This window comes from Doryrhamphus excisus, unplaced genomic scaffold (assembly GCF_037039965.1).
Source record: "Doryrhamphus excisus strain RoL-2023G ecotype Guam unplaced genomic scaffold, RoL_Dexc_Guam_v1.1 HiC_scaffold_24, whole genome shotgun sequence".
Lineage (NCBI taxonomy): Eukaryota > Metazoa > Chordata > Actinopteri > Syngnathiformes > Syngnathidae > Doryrhamphus > Doryrhamphus excisus.
The window spans coordinates 671,599-690,288 of NW_027621862.1; the positions used below are offsets into that span (position 1 = coordinate 671,599).

The 18,690-nt window shown below is 43.1% G+C and overlaps 1 protein-coding gene across 1 annotated transcript; it reads left to right on the plus strand.

The window, feature by feature from the left end:
• The first annotated feature begins 7,242 nt into the window (after nt 1-7,242).
• On the plus strand, nt 7,243-17,916 carry LOC131110054 (uncharacterized). Its single transcript, XM_058062727.2, has 7 exons — nt 7,243-7,397; nt 7,513-7,627; nt 8,272-8,372; nt 8,726-8,874; nt 9,850-10,078; nt 10,140-10,342; nt 16,736-17,916. Exons 2-7 carry the CDS (start codon nt 7,527-7,529, stop codon nt 16,904-16,906), a joined length of 954 nt encoding a protein of 317 aa, XP_057918710.2. The 5' UTR covers nt 7,243-7,397; nt 7,513-7,526; the 3' UTR covers nt 16,907-17,916.
• Nucleotides 17,917-18,690: the final 774 nt, after the last annotated feature.

Sequence of the window (18,690 nt, forward strand, 5' to 3'; positions counted from 1 at the left end):
GCTTTCCAGCCATTTACAAAAACCGCTGCAATGTTAATTACGCTCCTAATGAGCTCAAAAGTGCGTAAAATCATGAGCTAGCCTGTGTATATAAATTACAATACATCTTAAATTCTGCAAACATCCTGTAAGGTTGCTTTTGCAGGAAGTTAAAAGCTTTAGCCAAACATTTAACATCACGAAGGTGAGGAAGTCAACACTGAGTCTGTCTGGCTTTGTCACACTGATGTGTAATTAGTTTGGGGTTCATTGAAAAGGTTGCAGTACCTTTCAAAAGATGTTCTTCACACGAGGAGACCCAACGTTGCGGCAGCAAATGAATAATCGGCCATGTTAACTCAGGTGCAGGCTCGTGGCTGCATGCCATTACACTCCGGGAAGCGTATGGTTCCTCCCTAAATCAGGATAAATGAATGAATTATCACTTAGGTCCTGTCCAAATGCGGGAGGGTATCTCATAAAACAAAGTTACCATTTGGCCTATCATCCCCATTAAAAACAAAGGTTTTCTGGCCAAATCTGTTATATGCACGTTTCCAAACGTCACTAACTGCTACAAAGCATGCCGTGACCTGTGTTTAATAAACATACTGTGAAACAAATACCTCCAAACTAAGCATTGCTATCGCTGCAAAGGCAGAATGGTTGATAGTAGCGGATCTCATTAGGTGCTGCGTCAGTTATTAAAAAATGTGTCCACTAATGAGCACGCTGAATCTCAGTGGTTAATCCATAAAAAATGGTTGCCAGGCAATAGAGTCCCCCCCATAAGTAACCTTATATTTATTATAATTGAAGTGGCAGATGGTGGATGGTTTACAATATGATATCATATGATATACAGTACATGATATAGTGATATCTGATATATGTATTAGAAATCAGGAAATAATGATGCAACCAAAAACATCATGACAGTATCAATACCTTATTTATTGGAATTGTATTTGTTTAGTATTTTGTCAAATATATCACATATTATACCATTGCTGTATAATGGTATCGTGTTTCCCAGTCATTTATTTGTGGTGGCCCACCATTGATGAATTTGGATCGCCACAGAAAATTTGGTGCTACTTTTATACGTTTAGTCAATAACTCAATTTTCTGTTTATAAATAATAAGCTTTAAAAACATAAGATCATGTCACACATTTGTTATGACACAAACAAAAAAAGCTCAGTTTTATCACACACAAACACCGACTGGAAAATCTCCACTCTGCACCATGACCGATGACGCAAATTAGACGATTATTAGCCCCCCCTCCTCCCTGCACCTCCGTGCCACAGATAGACTGCAGTCCTGTGGGAAACACCTTGTTTATAGCAGGTCAATGGCTCCAGACCCAACTGCCATGTTTGGAGCTGTTGCTCTGCTGCCACCTGTCGGCCTTGTATTGCAGTACATGCTGTCTTGCAGAGGCAGAGCTTCCGGCTCTAACTGCTGTATTTGCCGCCTTCTTGCCTTCTTCAGCTGGTTGACACCTCCTACTCGATGCTACATTAGTCTTATTGTTCTCTGCATAGAAAACCTATTTATGACCTTCTGAAAATAATTTGACCCTCTTTAGACATTAAATAACACCCCTACAGAATAAAAATAGAATAGAACCGAATTAAAAAGAGGTGCCAGTTATTATTAGTTATTACCGCCATCTAGCGGAGAACTGCAATACTACAAGCATCTCAGTGGCAGCCTTTTTAGACTGCAAATTTAAACCTCTGGCGCTCCCTTGTGGCGAAAAAGACAACTGCATAAGCTTTACAAAAATATTCCATTTATATTCTATGTCGCTTATCCTCACTAGGGTGGAGGTGGGGGGGGGGGGGGTATAATGGAGCCTATCCCAACTGTCTTAACATGCAAACCCCACACAGAAATCCCCCAAGCGGCGATTCGAACCCAGGACCTCCTGATCTCCTAGCCGCTCATCCACCATGCGGCCCCAATAGGATTAATGTGTAATATAATTTGACATTTTTTAATCATAATTACCTTGCTGATGGTGGCTTAGAAATAATTATCAGTAACATGCAAAAAGTAGTTTTTGGGTGGACTCAGACGCAGGTGAACACAATGTCGGAATGTGTCACAGGTCACGGAGGTCAAAGCCAAAAAGGGCCAAGGTGGAGTCGCCATGGCGCCACTTCACTCACTTGTTGAGATGAATAGCGAGGGGGGGGGCACCATTAGTGTTGAAAAGCCACTGGCCAACCTCTCTCTCTTTCTTTCTTTCTTTCGCTCTCTCTGTCCCTCCACATACGTAATGGCCTCTTTGGCTTTGTGAATTAATGGCGCTCAGCGGCCGTGTTAAAAAAGATCAGGATTGTAATTAGGGCCATTGGTTAAAAGAGGCCAGCGGGGAACGTTTTATTTTGTGTGCCTTCAGGGGAGGGATAATTCACACCACCACCACCACCGCTTCACATTTTGATATATGGAGAAATAATCAATTAGGGATCACATGCTTTAGAAATCTGAATTAAATATGAAGTACTTATATTCATTACATTTTTTGTAATTATATACTTTGCAAATATAGACAGAAAAATAATACTTTTATTGAAGTGACCGATCCATCAGTATCGGCATGTGATTAGCATATGCAGTACTACTGCAGCTTATGGCGACGCCCACGTGTAGTGTAAAGTCTTGGGTGGCGTCCTCTCACTTTCCTTCACACGCGTGCCTGAACTAAAATAAACACTTAGCCGCCAACCATGCCATGAAAATATATTGCAGGGGTGTTGTGTTAAAAAGCTTTCTTTAATAATAAAAAAAAAGTTTACACGTTATGAAAGCCTTATTAACACATTAACGTATGTTCCCTTAATCGCCACTAATTGTTTTGACGCGTGATTAACGTGCAAATATTGAGCAGAAATTGAGAAAAAAAACAGTATTTTGATGAATAAAGGTGCGTTCAATGACGTCAAAGAAAGTGGGACAAATAACCTCTCGCATTAAGCGTTCAAATACTAGGGGATTTCTCAGTGTATATTGTTTTTGAAGCCACCAGTGTACCGGACAAATACGCACATTAGCATAACAGTGATATACGTACAGTAGTATCACCATTTGGAACCAAATGTGAGGTGAAAGAAAGTGTTGTAGTACTTTGTAGTGTGGGACAAAGTTAGAAGGTGCGTTCAAGTACTGACAAACAAAGTCAAAAAAATGCATTTCTATCTGTATTATTTTGACCAAATTGTTGTTTTAGTGCCTGTAGATGGCTGCAGAGGACAGGGGGAAACCAAAGCCTCCATTTAATTAGCACACACAGGAAATGCCCCCCCTCCTATCTCAGAGCCTGGAACCCGGCCCATCTGATTGCACTCATCATCCGCATTCATCATTAATATATTTATCAAATTCATAGCTGAAAAGAGGGCCTCTGGTGAACAGAAGGCGAATTCATTTAGCGGCGGTCGGCTCGTCTTTCTGTTAATAACGGCTGCCGTACACCTCATGACAGAAAAATGGCCATGTGAAGATGACAGGGGGTGGGGGGACATGGATTATAATCTCTGCCTTTGGAAAGAACTGCGTAGTTGTAGACAACCACTGCCTATCCCACTGGGTACATTCCCGCATACTCTGGTTCCCGTGTTTTTGACGTGAAGATGCTGAAAGTGTATTTCTGTTAGTTCTAATGGGATAAAATTGGTTCTAAACTGGAACATTTGGACACACTTGACAGCGTTTATGTCTCCGCAACGACTTTGTGATAACAACAAAGCTCCGGTCATCCCCCTGTTGTTTATTTTGGCAACAACGTTGTCTTGACATTGTTGTCCTTTGTGTTGTGTTTGTGTCGTCTCTCCACTCAGTCCACTTCCACTCGGGACTCTTCTTTCGACTTAGCCCGAGAGCTCTCTGCGTAATTGGCCACTATTAGGACGCCACGAGGGCCGCCATTTTCTGACGCGGCAGAAATAATGGCCTCCCTCTCACATTGAGTGATAATTGAACGATTAAACTTTAGCATGCCAACGAGCTCTCCACGCGGCCTGGCTAGTTGCCAATGGGGGGGGGCGCCTAAAACAACTAAGTAAGATTTTCGATGTCATTTTGAACTTGTGGTATCAGTGGAAGTTGTTTGCAAGCAGCACACACACATAAGGTTATTTAACGTTACTCAGACACTCTACCTTTTTTCCCTCCTTGCATGGGCCGCTAATTGTGCAGCTGATTGTGACCCAGTGACAATTTCAGCCCATTTGCTTGAGGTCGCCCAGCTGCCACCCCCCCATTACATATCCTGATTACAGACAGCCGCCATGCAGATCACTCTCCTTTGATTGGGGTAGTCAAGTTGTTTAAAATGACCTCCTCTTGCCGGGGGAATCTCTAGTGTTAATAATTTAAGGGGATGAGCATAAATGAATGTTGCTATTAGCCCACTTTGGTAAATGAGACACTGGAGTTGTTAAAAATGGAAATAATGTGTTTAACATATCAGTAGGACTGAAATATATCCAACTATTATTGTCTTGATGATACTAATAATGATACTAATTTATACGCACATTCACAAGCAACAGCATTAATCGTATTTACAGTTTGTTCACGTTAACTCTCACAAAGGTATTTCATTTCTAATGAAATACAATTTCAATATTATAAAATATGTATTTATTACATTATTATATTATGTACGCACATTCCAAAAACATGCATTAGATCTGGCCTAAAAGTAAGACTGGATTTCAGAAGAACATCATACATACCAACGGTAAAATATGGTGGTGGTAGTGTGATGGCCTGGGACTGTTTTGCTGCTTCATGGCCTGAAAGAGAATGTCCGGCCATCTGTTCATGACCCCGAGGTGACAATGATCCAGAACACACCAGTAAGTCCACCTCTGAAGAAAAACCAAATGAAGACTATGGAGTGACCTAGTCAAAGTTCTGGCCTGGATCCTATTCAGATGCTATGGCTTGACCTTAAAGGGGAACTGCACTTCCATAATCCTTATGTAAACCACAAACACATATTTATTTCCCTTCTCTGTGTATTACAACACGAGAAAAGGAGTTAATATGAGCTAGCTAACAATGCATGTCATTGATATACATGTTGTGATCCATGCATGAACACGTGCACTGATGATAACATGGAATCGTATTTTGATTTAAAACACTACTCAAACTTTGTTGCTTCGCGCAACTTATGCTAGTTCCGTCAACAACAACAACAACACTTACAATGTCCGCTCTTATTGGGATGGCTGTGTCTTCCAGCACAGGACGTGTGATCAGTCCTCAGGTAAACGAGCATCTTGTTGAGTCTTTGTGGCAAAATTGAGAGCTAGGTATCCACTGAGATGAGCCGCTAGCAAAGCATCAGCAAGGGATAAATATCGTTTTTCACTATTTAGTTTTATTACTAGTTTTATTTTTTTACATATATATGTTTGACTAAAATGCATTCATAGCTGAGACTGGAGTAGCAAAACCAGATCTTCCAATACCAGCTGACTGAATCCCAGATAAATAATAATAAAAAAAGATTAGCAATGTATCAACAGACGTCGATTGTAGACGATATTAAACCCGCAAACACACTTTTGTCCCCATTCATCCCGCAGCTATCGCCTTTGCTTTAATTTAATATCCACGTATCGAACTCCATTGCTTGGCTTTTATTGAGGTTGCACGCGCTATTGGCCTCCTCCATCGCCAACAGAAGTGAAGGTCAGGGCGGGTGTCGTGCGCCTGTTTATTGGCTTCCATTCAGGCCCTGTGAGCTGATTTGACTATCTGCTTTCATATTAAGCACCTTGGTGGTATTTTGTACGCCACGCGGATATTGTTGAGAAGCAACATGGAGATATACTATATGTGTGTGAATTAAATATTCTACCGCGGCTTTTGTAATATCCTCTCCGTCAGGCCCGCGCGGGACGCCAGTATGCTGGTAATCTTTGTGTTGGGTATCAAGTTCAGGCGGGACAAATCAAATCTTGATATCATCTCCACAAACATAACGTATAAGTGACTACTGCCTTTTACATTTGATGACCGACGCATTTTCTTTAAAGGCAAAATTGTACAAAACATGGAAAAAAATGTCAATAAATGTTTTAAGTTCATTTGTAATTGATTGATTGTTTGACTGTAGGCGTGGTGTTGTTAGGTGGAGTTGTTGCTCAATTGTGGCATACTGTACGTCAGACGTCAATCAATTACAAGGTGACGTCTTCCATGGAGATCCATAAGGTGGCACTAGACCGCAATCTTGTATTTCTCCATTTCTGAATTATGGGAAAGTGTTATCCCGGTTCTTGTTCCTTTTTTTGGGATTTTTTTTTTTTAATGTCTACTACATTCATTCATATATATTGAAATATATATATATTCAATATATATATTCAAATATATTCATTCAAAATATAGGAGCATAGCCACCACTGTTAAATGACATAAACACATTAGCAATACCACCCACTTGAAATATCGTTAATGAAATCAAAAATAGCTATTTTTAATCAGATTTGGAATTGAAAACTTATGGAAGCCCGTTTCCGCCACTGAAAAAAATATTTATCCCAATGGTAAGTCGAAATTTTGAGATAAGAAATTCGAAATTGCAAATTAGCTTTGTAGCAGAGTCACAGTAGCAGCTCTTATCTTGTTCAGAGATGGATTGTGAGTACTTTAAGTGTGGCTTTACAAGTGATGAAATACTTCATTTACTGGTGAATTGTACTAAGCAAACGCACATTGGAAAGAATTTTGAGGCATCGAAATAATGAAAGGGATGTGGCTGTTCACAACTGTCCGCCATTTTGCTAAGTGACGAAAAACAGACGACACCTGGTGCACATGCGCAGTTGGTATCTCATCATTTCGACTTTATCTCAAAATGTCGACTTTTTATCTTGTAATTGCCACTTTCTAGCTCGTAATTTCAACTTTCTAGCTCGTAATTTCGACTTTTTATCTTGTAATTTCGACTTTCTATCTCGTAATTTTGACTTTCTTATCTCGTAACTTCGATTTACCATTGGGATTTTTTTCAGTGTCTTAAACGGGCCTGGTAGTTACGAATGATGTTTTTTCTTACTTTAAGACGTCGGCGCCATCTCGTTTGTTTGGTTATGAGTTGCACGTGGCCGGTCGAGACGTAAAAAAAACCCACCTAGTGACGTCGACGTGACGTCACGACTCCGGCGGCGTAACCCGATGCCGAGGAAGACGCACGTTGCCTGTTGTTTACTTCCAGGAGCCATGGAAGTGCAGCTGGGGAGCAGCGGAGGGGGAGGGGGCGCCTTGTGGTGTTGTGAAAGCAGCTAGCTTTCCAGGACGCCGCGTTGTTTACTGTTAGCCTGGCACACTTTGAACGACTCGCCAGGGAAGATGTTGAGGTGATCTTCAAACGGACATCGACGGTCTGTATTGTTCGTGGGGCTTTTTTTTTTAACCAATGTAAACATTTGACGAATGTTAGCCTGACGTCCAAGATGGAGCACACGACTGTGACCTTGTTTGTCTATTTCTACCCAGTATGAAAGTCTAGGATGCTTCAGCTTGGAAGCCTGTTGACCCAGTTTCACGTCAACAGCACAGCAGCTCTGGAACTTACCCAGAAAACACTGCCTGATTTCCTTCACCATGTCAGGTAAGAAGTGTGGCAGCTGCTAGAAATATGAAATCTACTGTGGGACCCGTATGGGTGGCTTTTTACAGTCTGGAACAGTTTCTTTGTACTTGACATCACATTATCTGTCAAAAGACAAGAGGTTTGAACTCAAAGTTCAAAAGTAGAGTCATCAAATTTTGATCAAATTAACCACCGTTTTAAAATGAATTAATCTTGAGTAATCAGCATTTGTGGAAGATGCCAATGTTTACTGTATTTGATGAATATAATGATAAATTAGCATGAACTTCAAAGACGTGTGAGTATGTATTAGCCTATCACTAGTCCCTTTAATTTTAACAGAACCTCTTAAAGGGATAGTTCGGATTTTTTTATATGAAGTTGTATGACACCCCCATAAGCATTGAAGTCCTGACCCGAGTTCTGGGTGCTAGTTGCTGGGGACAGGTAAGTAAGTAGTTTGGCTTCTCGAAACAATATGAGTTCAAAAGTATAGTACATTTGCATCACAAAAATGTCTACTAGAAAAAATCCGACCTCACAAATCACTTGGCGTTATTTTCGCTTAACTGTCCCCAACTAGCTGGAACTAGTTTCGACCCGAACTCTGCTCAAGACACGCAGCTGTTAAAGTCATTCACTTTGTGTACTTGTACTTCCAGGAAACTCACCGGGCTGAGACCGGAGGACATCTACTGCAATCTTCGGATTCCAGACCAGTTTCAGGCTGTCAAAGATGACATAAATGTTGTTATCCTCACAGGTGCGTATTAGCTGGTCCAAATGGGCCACTTTGAAGTTAGTTATTTCACGGAAATTCAACCAGGATTATGAAAAAGGTTAGTATAGGGGGTCATGTAATATTACAAATAACACAAAAACACAAATTTCACAGAATTAGTTTTCCAAGTGACTGAGATATTGAGACCAAAACAAGTCAAGAAGACAGCTGGGATAGGCTCCAGCACCTCTGCGACCCTCGTTAGGTAGAAAATGAATGAGTTGGAAAAAACATTCCGCAATTTGGGAAATTGTGTAGTCCTCAACATTGTACATCTGTAAACTGCGGTAAAATATGTACGTTTGTTTTGATCCACGTTATTTCTGTCTTGCAAGGCCAAGGGATCTTCTGCATCGACGTGAAACCCTGGCGAGGTGTGGTGTCCGCCCACAACCACAAGTGGCACATTGAAGTGAAGGAGAAGGAACCCAACTTCACAAACACCTCCATTGAGCAGATTGAGGACCCTCTCCATGCTATCATGGTATTTTAAAAAAATGCTGGAATATTGAAATGAATCCGTGTCAGATGTTTCCGAGGTCCAAGCCAATTGTCCGGCGAATGCTTTCCACCCAAACTGCAGCCGGGTTAAGAAAGTCACACTGGCAATTTATATGTAAATTCCCAACACTTGTGGAAAGTGGGGTGCGGGGTGGACGCTTCCAAAAGTTCCCGAGTGGCCGCTCTTGATTTGAAAGGCAGCAATTATGTCCAGGAAAGCAGGCAGGTGCCTGCAAACACAGCTGGCTCCTCATGCAACCCGCTCGCTCATTCATTTCCATCTCGCCGCACTCGTCTAAAGCTTCAAACAAGGTGCTTAAACTTAATTGGTTTACATAGAGTAGGGCTGGAATCACCTGTGCCGGTTGGACATTGTGGAAGATATTCAAATGTCATTTATTTCCTAAAGAGGATGGTTCCACATTATTACAGAGGAAGCTTACGTGACTGTGGAATGGATTATGGAAAATGCTAATTAATAATGAAGAAATACAACATGTAGAAGATCCTTGAATTGTATTTCTGCAGCGTGTCCTTAAACGCACCACGACTCCTAAAATAGAAGGGATCTTTGACTTGCATCATTACAAATCATTTTATACCGTGTTTGTATTATCGTTCAATTTCTACCGCTTATCCTCACGAGAGTCATGGGGTGCTGGAGCCTATCCCAGCTGTCTTAGGGCGAGAAGCGGGGTACACCCTGGACTGGTGGCCAGCCAATCACAAACAACCATTCATACCTATGGAGGGTTTGGATTTTAACCTAGCATGTTTTTGGAATGTGGGAGGAAACCGGAGAGAGAACATGCAAACTCCACACAGAGATGGTCGAGGGTGGACTTAAACTCAGGTCTACTAGCCGTGAGGCCTTCGCGCTAACCACTCGTCCACCGTGCAGTGTGTTTGTTATTACATTTAAAAAATGTTAAACCATCTTGTACCGACTTCCTTCCAGACCAAGACGTCCCACCTGTGTGCCCATTTGAGGAGGAGCGGCGTGTCCGTGCGCCAGAGCCGCTTCTTCCACAGGGTCGTCTTCCTGGCGGCCGAGTGTGAGCTGGACGAGGGTCTGCAACAGAGGCGGGAACTGGTTTCCCACGGCCAGATAGATGACTTCCTGAGGTCTTTCCGGGAGGGCTACATGGCCTGGATGTCAGATGCGCTAACCCCCTCCTGGCTCTCTGGTGAGAAGAGGACGCACGCTGGATGAGATGATGGTGATGCTGACCTTGTTTGGTGCTGCAGGTCGTCTGTCCTACAGGCAGATGGATTCGGTGCGGCAGGTCCTAAAGAAGTCTGGAACCTGGGATCTGATGTGGCTTCACAATGGCGAGCAGCTCAAAGGGGACTACCACGGGTGCCAGTACATCGCGCTGGACCGCCGGGAGACGGGGACGCTGGAGTTTTCCAGACTCAAGTCACTGTGGGCCCTGTTGGGACACTCTCAGGTAGGTCCACCGTAACGGTTCTATATTTCGGACTAGCCCTTTAGACGGGCACTGACGTCATTTATGATTTTATGTTTTATATTGTTTGGAATGCTAACCACTCATGTAGGCCACACGGTTAGGAGATCGGGAAGACCTGGGTTTGAATCTCTGTGGGGAGTTTGTTCAAATATATATTTGGTAATATCTCTGACATGCACTGAAATGTAAAATATGCTGGTTGGGGTAATGAGCCAACTGGCCAGCAGGGGGCGGTAGCACGTTAAGCTTAGTGTGGTTTAGGGGTGAAAGCCACTCTTGAACTTGGCTGCCATTTGACTGGAGGTGACAAAAGGCATTTAAAACATCAAATACGCTGAATTTTTTTAATTTATTGTAAATCAGTCTGCTCTTGGCGGGGCATTGGGGGGGCGCTTTTGTAAATGACCTTGGAAAAGGTTTAAAAAGTACCACTTCCTACGTTAGCTCCTTTTGATACACGATCTCACAATTACAGTGCCACCCGAAATGCTCTGTATTAAATATAAATACTTCAACGCACGGCGGCGTCCATTTGTGTGGAAGCCGCTTTGAAACAATTAACTTTATTTTTTATGTCTTTTTTTAAGCGTACAGCAGCTGCCAGGGGAAGCTCGAGGGTGTGTTTGTGTTGGGGATGCTGGGAGGGGGGGGGTGTCAAAAGGGAACCGCATAGCTCCCCCAGGCGTATTCTAGAGAGACCAGAAATAATGCCTCCTTTTGATTTGTGACTTGTAAACACACAGGCCACACTCAAGTCGTATTGTGTGTGTGTGTGTGTGTGTGTGTGTCGGCTCGAGGTGTGTTTCAGTCAATTACTCTTGAGGAGGAGAATGGGATGTCTGCATGACCCCCCCCCACCTAAAAGAAAAGTGGAGAATGATTGAGTAGAGAGGCTGTAATTTATTAATTATGGACTATATTCTTAGACCACGGCGCTAGCTTCATTCAATTTGTATGGATTGAGCGGTAATTACTGTGTGTGTGTGTGTGTGTGTGTGTGTGATGGCTTCATGCAATCATTTCAGTGGCAGGTTACTTAAATGTAGTCATTTGCACTCATGTCTTCTTTTGTGATACGAAAGTAGCCTCTATTGTATGAAACGAGCTAATGAACTAGAAATTATACATCACGTTTATGGATAGTGACAATTTTTATTTTATTTTCATTTTTTTACTTATATTCGTATAGATGTTATACAAATGTTGATATATATTAATATTAACATATTAATATAGTAATATGGAGCAAGTTTCACACCACAGTATCAACATATCAAAGACTAGCATTGCAGCTCAACAGACAAAAGAGCAGTAATTTGAGCATAAAGATAAAATATTGTGAGAATTAAGTCTAATAATAATATTAAGAGAAAAAATAGCACCACGTGGGCACCTATAGAGCAGCTACACACAATAACCCGTGCAGAAAGCTTTCTAGACCTTCCAGTAGCATGAGCTACTGTTTGGAAACCCATGACTTACCGTGTATGAACTCGTGGTTACCACTTAGTGGTAAGTAACGTTGGCTCCACTGCTGCGGTGGAGCTCAGGAGAAGCCGGACGTGAGGGCGTGTCCTGGCACACCCAAGGAAGTCCGCCATATTGTAAATATTTGTCAATGACAAGTGAACACATTTTTTATTAAGGGAGAAAAAATCCAAACCGACATGACCCTGTGTGGAAAAAGTCATTTCTAAAACTTTGGGACTCCAGCTAAACACAACGAGAGCCATCATCCACAAATGGTTAATTAATGAGGTTGATGATCTAAGAGCTTTGGGTAAATACTCTGGTCTCCAGCAGGACAATAATGGTCCAAAACACACCAGCAAGTCCAGAAGAAAAACCAAATGAAGACTTTGGAGCGGCCGAGTCTTGACCTGAATCCCATTCAGGTGCTGTGGCGTGACCTTAAAAAGGCCGTTCATGCAGGAAAACCTCCAATTACAACAAAATTCCTCCAGTTAGAGGATTTTTGCCCCAACCAGTTCTTAGGTTTAAGGGGCATTCACTGTTTCACACAGGGCCATGTGGGTTTGGATTTCTTTTTGGTCCTTAAAAACTGTTTTTTGTACAGTTGTGTTGTCATTGACTAATATTCAAATTTGTTTAATGATCTGAAACATTGACGTGAAAGACGAGATATGATTAAGCTAGGCTAACTTTAATTTCCTGTAGCTGAAAGGTAAATCGTTTCACCTTGAAATTTGCCACTATTAGCTCATCGCTAAATAAAATAAATGTAAATTGGGCCAAAGCGGCCAGGATGTTCAGATTTCTATAATTGCGGCATCGCTCTCAATAGGCGATGGGGGGGAAATAATAATTGCAAATAATTTACGTTCCGAGTTCCGAGTGTGTAGGAAGCCGTGCAATTACGAGTTGCAGCGATCTCGACAAGACGCCGCCGACGAGCCGCTCGAGTGTCCCGCCGAGCCACGGAGCGCGGCTATGACTCAACGCCGCTTTGTCGGAATTGATCACGCGGCTAGTCCGTCCCAAAGGACCCTCGTGGCTCACTTTTGTTCATTTAAGTACATGCCAGGCACAGAAAGTTGGGATTGAGGTTAAAAAAAGCATTAATATTCATTAGTACATCATTTATTTGACTATGGGATGAAGTGTAGCGGTGTCAAGACTCCCGGCAGGTAATATTATCCTGAATTATCGAAATCGGAATGCCGTGGCTGATTTTGGCCAAACGATCAATTTGGCAAATACTGGAAATTTTCCCATTTCACACGTCTTTAGCGTCTTTGTTGGCAGTCTCAGCTGCGAGATATGATCAATGGCATCCATGAATAATGAAGAGGCCGACTGCGGCAGACACTTAATTACACTTTGGAAAAGCCATTTTGCCTAATTGAGGAGAATAAAGATGGCTAAAGTGGACGAAGGTTGAATGCAAAGCACAGTTTTACTGGGCCTCCTGCTTTATAAAAGAGCAAATTCTTCCTCAAATTGGGACATTTGTCAAGCAGTAATTTGAGGTTTAAAATGAGAGTTTATTGAATGTGCTTTGCTGGTTCCCTTTGACCCGAGCGCGTTGTTGTTTTCACGTAAAGGCTAATTAGCGCATGTCCAGACTGCACTGCGTGCCTGCCATCTGTTGGTTCGCTGAAATGAGCGCAGAACTCTTTAACAGACACTTTGGCCCATTGTCCGTCGTCGTCATAATCACCCCCAATAACAGGCGGCATCAATACGGTCTTCCAAACCCGATTTGGGAGTTAATGGAGTCAGATGGGAGCGTCGGGAGCGTGTTCTGGGGGTTAATGCGGTTAGAGATGTTGGCGGAGAGCAAATGAAATCAGTCACAGATCGAGCCCTTTCGAGTCGGCCAGACAACCAGAGCCATTGAGGAGAAAAAAGGAAGGGGGCGGTTAATATTTGAACCCCCCCCCCCCCTCCTCCCTGGATGGAAATAAAAGTCTGGATGTCAGCTGTCACGGCGCACAGTCTAATGTGCTTCCTGCAGACGTGACGCGGGGCCATTCTGAACTTGGCTGGCCCTCAAGTGGCGGCCGTGGCTTCGGGCGCTCGCTGACAGCTGAGGGTGGCTGACAAGATGTGTCACCGGGTAAAAGTTTGGCCATCTTAATGGATCCTTCAGAAACCGAGTTGAATTATGCTTTCGGCGGACAAGGTGATTAATAATCTTTTTTTTGATGGATGCGCCGCGTCAAAACGTAGGTCTTGCTACTTTGACCTCTGGAGGTCGCTCAAACTCAGTTGCCCCTGACGTGGAAGGAGAACCAATGTTGCCTACCCTGAAGCATACTGAACCTTATCCTCTTCCTTGGAGCGCCGTAGTGCTGATAGCTTCAGATGACCAGGAAAAGTTTTCCCAAGTTAGCCCAAGTGCGGTGCTTCTCCATTATTTTGTCATGCCCCCAGGAATGGAGAGTCAAAGTGCATGTTGAGTACTATAAATGAGTACATGTTGGTAGGTGTATTAGAATGAAAGCCTCGACTGGGCTTTCTGCTGAAGTTAAGGTGGGAGGCATCATCATCTGCTCCTCCCCTTGGGCATGTCCCAAGACCAGATGCCCAATCTTTGAGACTATGTCTCTCAACGGGCCTGGGAATGCCTTGGGATCTGTCCGGAGGTGCTGGACGAAGGATCCGGGGAGTGGGAAGTCTGGACTTCCAAGCAATCAAAAGAACATTTTATGTCTGATTCCCTTGTGGTCAATGATCCATTGGCGTTGATGTTCCCCTTGTTCACCTGGGGGGGGGGGACACACATCCTCAAGTCCTTTAAGAGTAGGCCAAAGGTAACCAGTAGGGAAGATTTATGACCACCAGTAAACAAAACGCTGTCTCCTCGCAACCCGAGGGTCCATGACGGTGAAAAGTCCAAGTGGTGCCAGAGGTGAACCAGACAGGGGTTACACCGAGACCCCAATCCCAACTTTTGCCCCAAGGGTCCAACCCTCAACAGCCTGTATGGTTTTTTCACGTCAGGCTGGACGACCGGCGCCTCTGCTGGTGGCATCCAAGTATCGCAGTCCCCTTTCCACGCCCCCGTCCCGCGTACTCCTAATCAACTCCCATCAATATCAAGCTGTCCAAATTGTAACCTAGCGTAGCGTCGGTAGCGTCGGTAGCGTCGGTAGCGTCGGTAGCGTCGGCCCCGCAGGAACAAAAGTGCAGGCACTCGACTTCCACGCCTCTAATTGCTAATTGGCGACTTATTTATGCGTGGCAGTGATTTGCTAGAACAATGTTTTTATGCTGTCATTATTTACCCAATTCCTTTCTCATGCGTCGCAAATTAACACGCACTCACCGCGGCCTCAAGTGTGCCACGCCGCTAATGCAGGCGCCGATTGTTCCCTTTTTGTCTGCGCGCTTTTTATGGAACGCGTGCTAATAAGTAAATGGTGGAGAAAAAAAATGGTAGCAGCCTTTGTGGCGGATAATTAGGAGCGTGCAGGTGTTGAGGGGCGCGTTCGTCGTTGGGGGGGGTGGGGGCGGCCAAGGGGTGTCTCGCGCTTGCCGAGCTCTTCAACTATTAAAATGATCACTTTCAATAGCGGACAAAAGGGAAGAGGGAGCGCGTGGAGCAGCGGGTGTTTTCCCACCTCTAATGCTTATCTGCCTTTTGATGTGGCGCTCATGAAAGGCCCATCGGGCTCCCCCACAATGACCCACCAAATGGACAAGGGCCGCCGTGGCAGGCTCCGACCGCCGCCGCCATTAACTAAAAGGCCCAGACATTATGATGGATGAAAGAACATGGCGTGTAGGGAAAAAAAAAATAATAGAAAAATTGCCTAATGCTAAAGTGAAAGAAAATGGAGCTGTGAAAAGGCACTGTGATATTCTGTTATCTCCGGTAAATGCGGCCAAACAAGAAGATGCGTTTGAAAATGGACGTGCTTCAATTACCCGCATGTCTCAATCTACTTGCCCCCCCCCTCCTCTTCCCGCCATTGTCCGTCTCAAAAAACACAACAGGCAGTTTGGATGAGGTGTTTAAAGTGTACGACGCCCTCCAACCTACAGAAACTCCACACATGCGACTCCGTTTGCCAGCCAGGATTTAAGGAAAAAATGCTTCGGCTATGAAGGTTCATTTAATATTTACTCATCAACTTGTGTCTAGTTTTTGCTTGGAACGAACCCGACTTAAACTTACCTTAAGTTTAGTATGACTAAAAGTGCATTTAAAAAGTTTTGTTATTTAGTTGGGCTGCACGATGGTCAAGTGGTTAGAGCGCGGACCTCACAGCTAGGAGACCAGGGTTCAATTCCACCCTCGGCCATCTCTGTGTGGAGTTTGCATGTTTTCCTCCCCCATTCCAAAAACATGCTAGGTTAATTAGCCACTCCAAATTGTCCATAGGTATGAATGTGAGTGTGAATGGTTGTTTGTCTATATGTGCCCTGTGATTGGCTGGCTGTATCCCACTGGGATAGGCTCCAGCACCCCCTGCGACCCTCGTGAGCATAAGCAGTTTAGTTGATTATATGGAATTGAGTGGATTAAGCTCATATTTACATAATAGGGTGCACTACTTGGCTGTAACCAGTAGAGGTGGAGACGATTAATCGGAAACCAAAATATATAAAAAATAAGTAGGCGAGTGAAGTATCTGATTTTGTGGGGTTTTTGGTATTTCATTTTAATTGATGCATTTCGTTGACAGAATGCCTTAATAGCTTTGGACATGTAATTGGGTGTATTAATGTGTGGATTAATTTGCTTGGGTTGACTTAAATAAAAGCAAAAAAATACAAATTCATAAATGGAAAAGGGAATAAATGAAGTGCATTGAGTATCCCTAAGAGGAAAACTAAACTTTGAAATGACGTCAATCATTTCCGGGGGTCTGATCACTTGTGTCGTCTTTCGCCCCTGTGCAGGTGACGGTTAAAATGTACAAGCGTGGCGGCTCGGCCGGCTGGCTGGGCAAGTCGCCGAGTGCCAGCGCCACCATCCCCTCAGACACGGTCATCATCTTCCGGGTGAGCGGCCAGGAGGTGGACGCCAAGATCCCGGCCGACACCATCCACAGCATCACGCTCAGCGTTTGAGAGGAACGGCGAGGGACGGGTTAGCTTTGAATTTTCCCAAGTGCCTTCTAGCAACTTGTGTTTTTATATACAGGAGGTTAACTTATGATACTATGATGCTGCTATATTTTGGTGGTGATGGTTTACCATGCTTTTTTTTTGCATACTAATATTATACTACTATATATTCATTTTATACGTCAAAATTTTTAAGACAAGTCCAAATATTAAGACAAAAGCGTAATCTAAAAAGTTAAAATTTTGCAATATATTTTGCAACATTATTTTAGTTGAATGAAGTTTAAATTTTAAAGTTGTAATTTTTAGAATTAAGGTGGGGGAAAAGTTATATTATGGGAATAAAGTCATAATGACGTTTAAATGATTTTCATAAACAGCAGAAATGGAAAAAATTGGAGAAAAGTCTCAATTTTATGAGAATAAACTAAAAAAAAATGTTAGTAGCATGGGGTTGAAATTATGAAAAAATATATATTTTTAAAGAAGTAATATTATGAATTAGGTTAGTTAGGCTCAAGAAAAAGTTATGGGAATAAAATATTACAAGACTGTGAAAGCTTTGTAGATCTTCCAGAATCTGCACCTATTCCAGCTGATTTCCTAAACGTTCCGTTTTAATTTACTCCCCCGACAGCCCGCCTCCGCTGTAATTGCTCACACTCCCAAGCGTTCCAGATGACTTCCGGACTACAGCCGAACCCCACTGTCTAATTTTCATAAAAAGGAGTTAATACATAAATAAAGCTTTTCAATTTAAATACTAGATTCTCATGCATTGTAGTCACTGTGTTCCCAAGGGACATCGTGATGATGGGATCTGTAAAAAGTATTATGTAGCTGTAAGGTATATTATTTACTGTATGTATATTTACCTCAGAGTGAATCCTACCCCAAACAGCACTTGGTTTTGCGTGTGGTCGTACTTTTTAGCGCCACGCGAGTGAGCTCATCTTACATGTACTTGTACTTTTTGTGTGACTTCAAATAAAATGTCTTTCTTTTGCTTTGGAGTTTGGCTCCATTGGGTCCATCTCAAAGTGTTTCGGGGGGTTCATTGTGTCCTTCTCCTCCAAATGTGAGCACCAGCATCAGTCGTCTTCTTTGAAAGGAAGCAGCAGCGGCGTGTCTGCAGGACCAGGAGATGACAGCCACAAATTTGGAGACGAGGCCGAGAACATGTTGAGCATGGAACAAGGTAAACGCATCCACCAGCTGGAGGTCGTCATGGAAGCAGAATCGATGAAGGTTCAGTTCAGACGCTGGGGACAAATAAATGCAATTTGGAATAAAAGTGTAAATACAAGTCACATGATAAAGCAGCTCATCAAACGTGGTTGAAGTTACGATGCTGCTCGTAACAGGATGGGTTTTTTTTCAACTTGCTTCTAAAGCACTTTTCTGTCAAAAATAAAGGTGGAAACCTCACACACACTCAACAGGGGGCCCAGAAGCATCCAAAAATGGCATAAAATGCCAGATCTTGATTTGGTCATTTTTGAGAAAATTTTTTGGCAAAAATCCGCCACCTCTAACACTGCCACTTTATGACTTTTTTTTGACATAATGTAAAGCAGAAGATTCATGGTGCGGGGGAACTGTTGTCCTCACCTCCGTTATAACATCATAGTGTTTGCCAGATGGATAGCTCAACTGGTAACACCACAGATTCATGGTGCATGGGAGCGAGGTTCAATACCCGCTGAGGTCAAGTGTTGTTGCTTGTTTTAACATTTCCACAGGTTCAGCATTTATTGTAGTCATCACCTCCGTTATAACATCATAGT

Bases quoted from the DNA above. Each gene is read 5' to 3' on its own strand.
- LOC131110054 (XM_058062727.2), top strand. From the start codon at position 7,527: ATGCTTCAGCTTGGAAGCCTGTTGACCCAGTTTCACGTCAACAGCACA. The intron at 7,628-8,271 runs GTAAGAAGTGTG...TTGTACTTCCAG, and splicing joins GATTTCCTTCACCATGTCAG to GAAACTCACCGGGCTGAGAC. The intron at 8,373-8,725 runs GTGCGTATTAGC...CTGTCTTGCAAG, and splicing joins AAATGTTGTTATCCTCACAG to GCCAAGGGATCTTCTGCATC.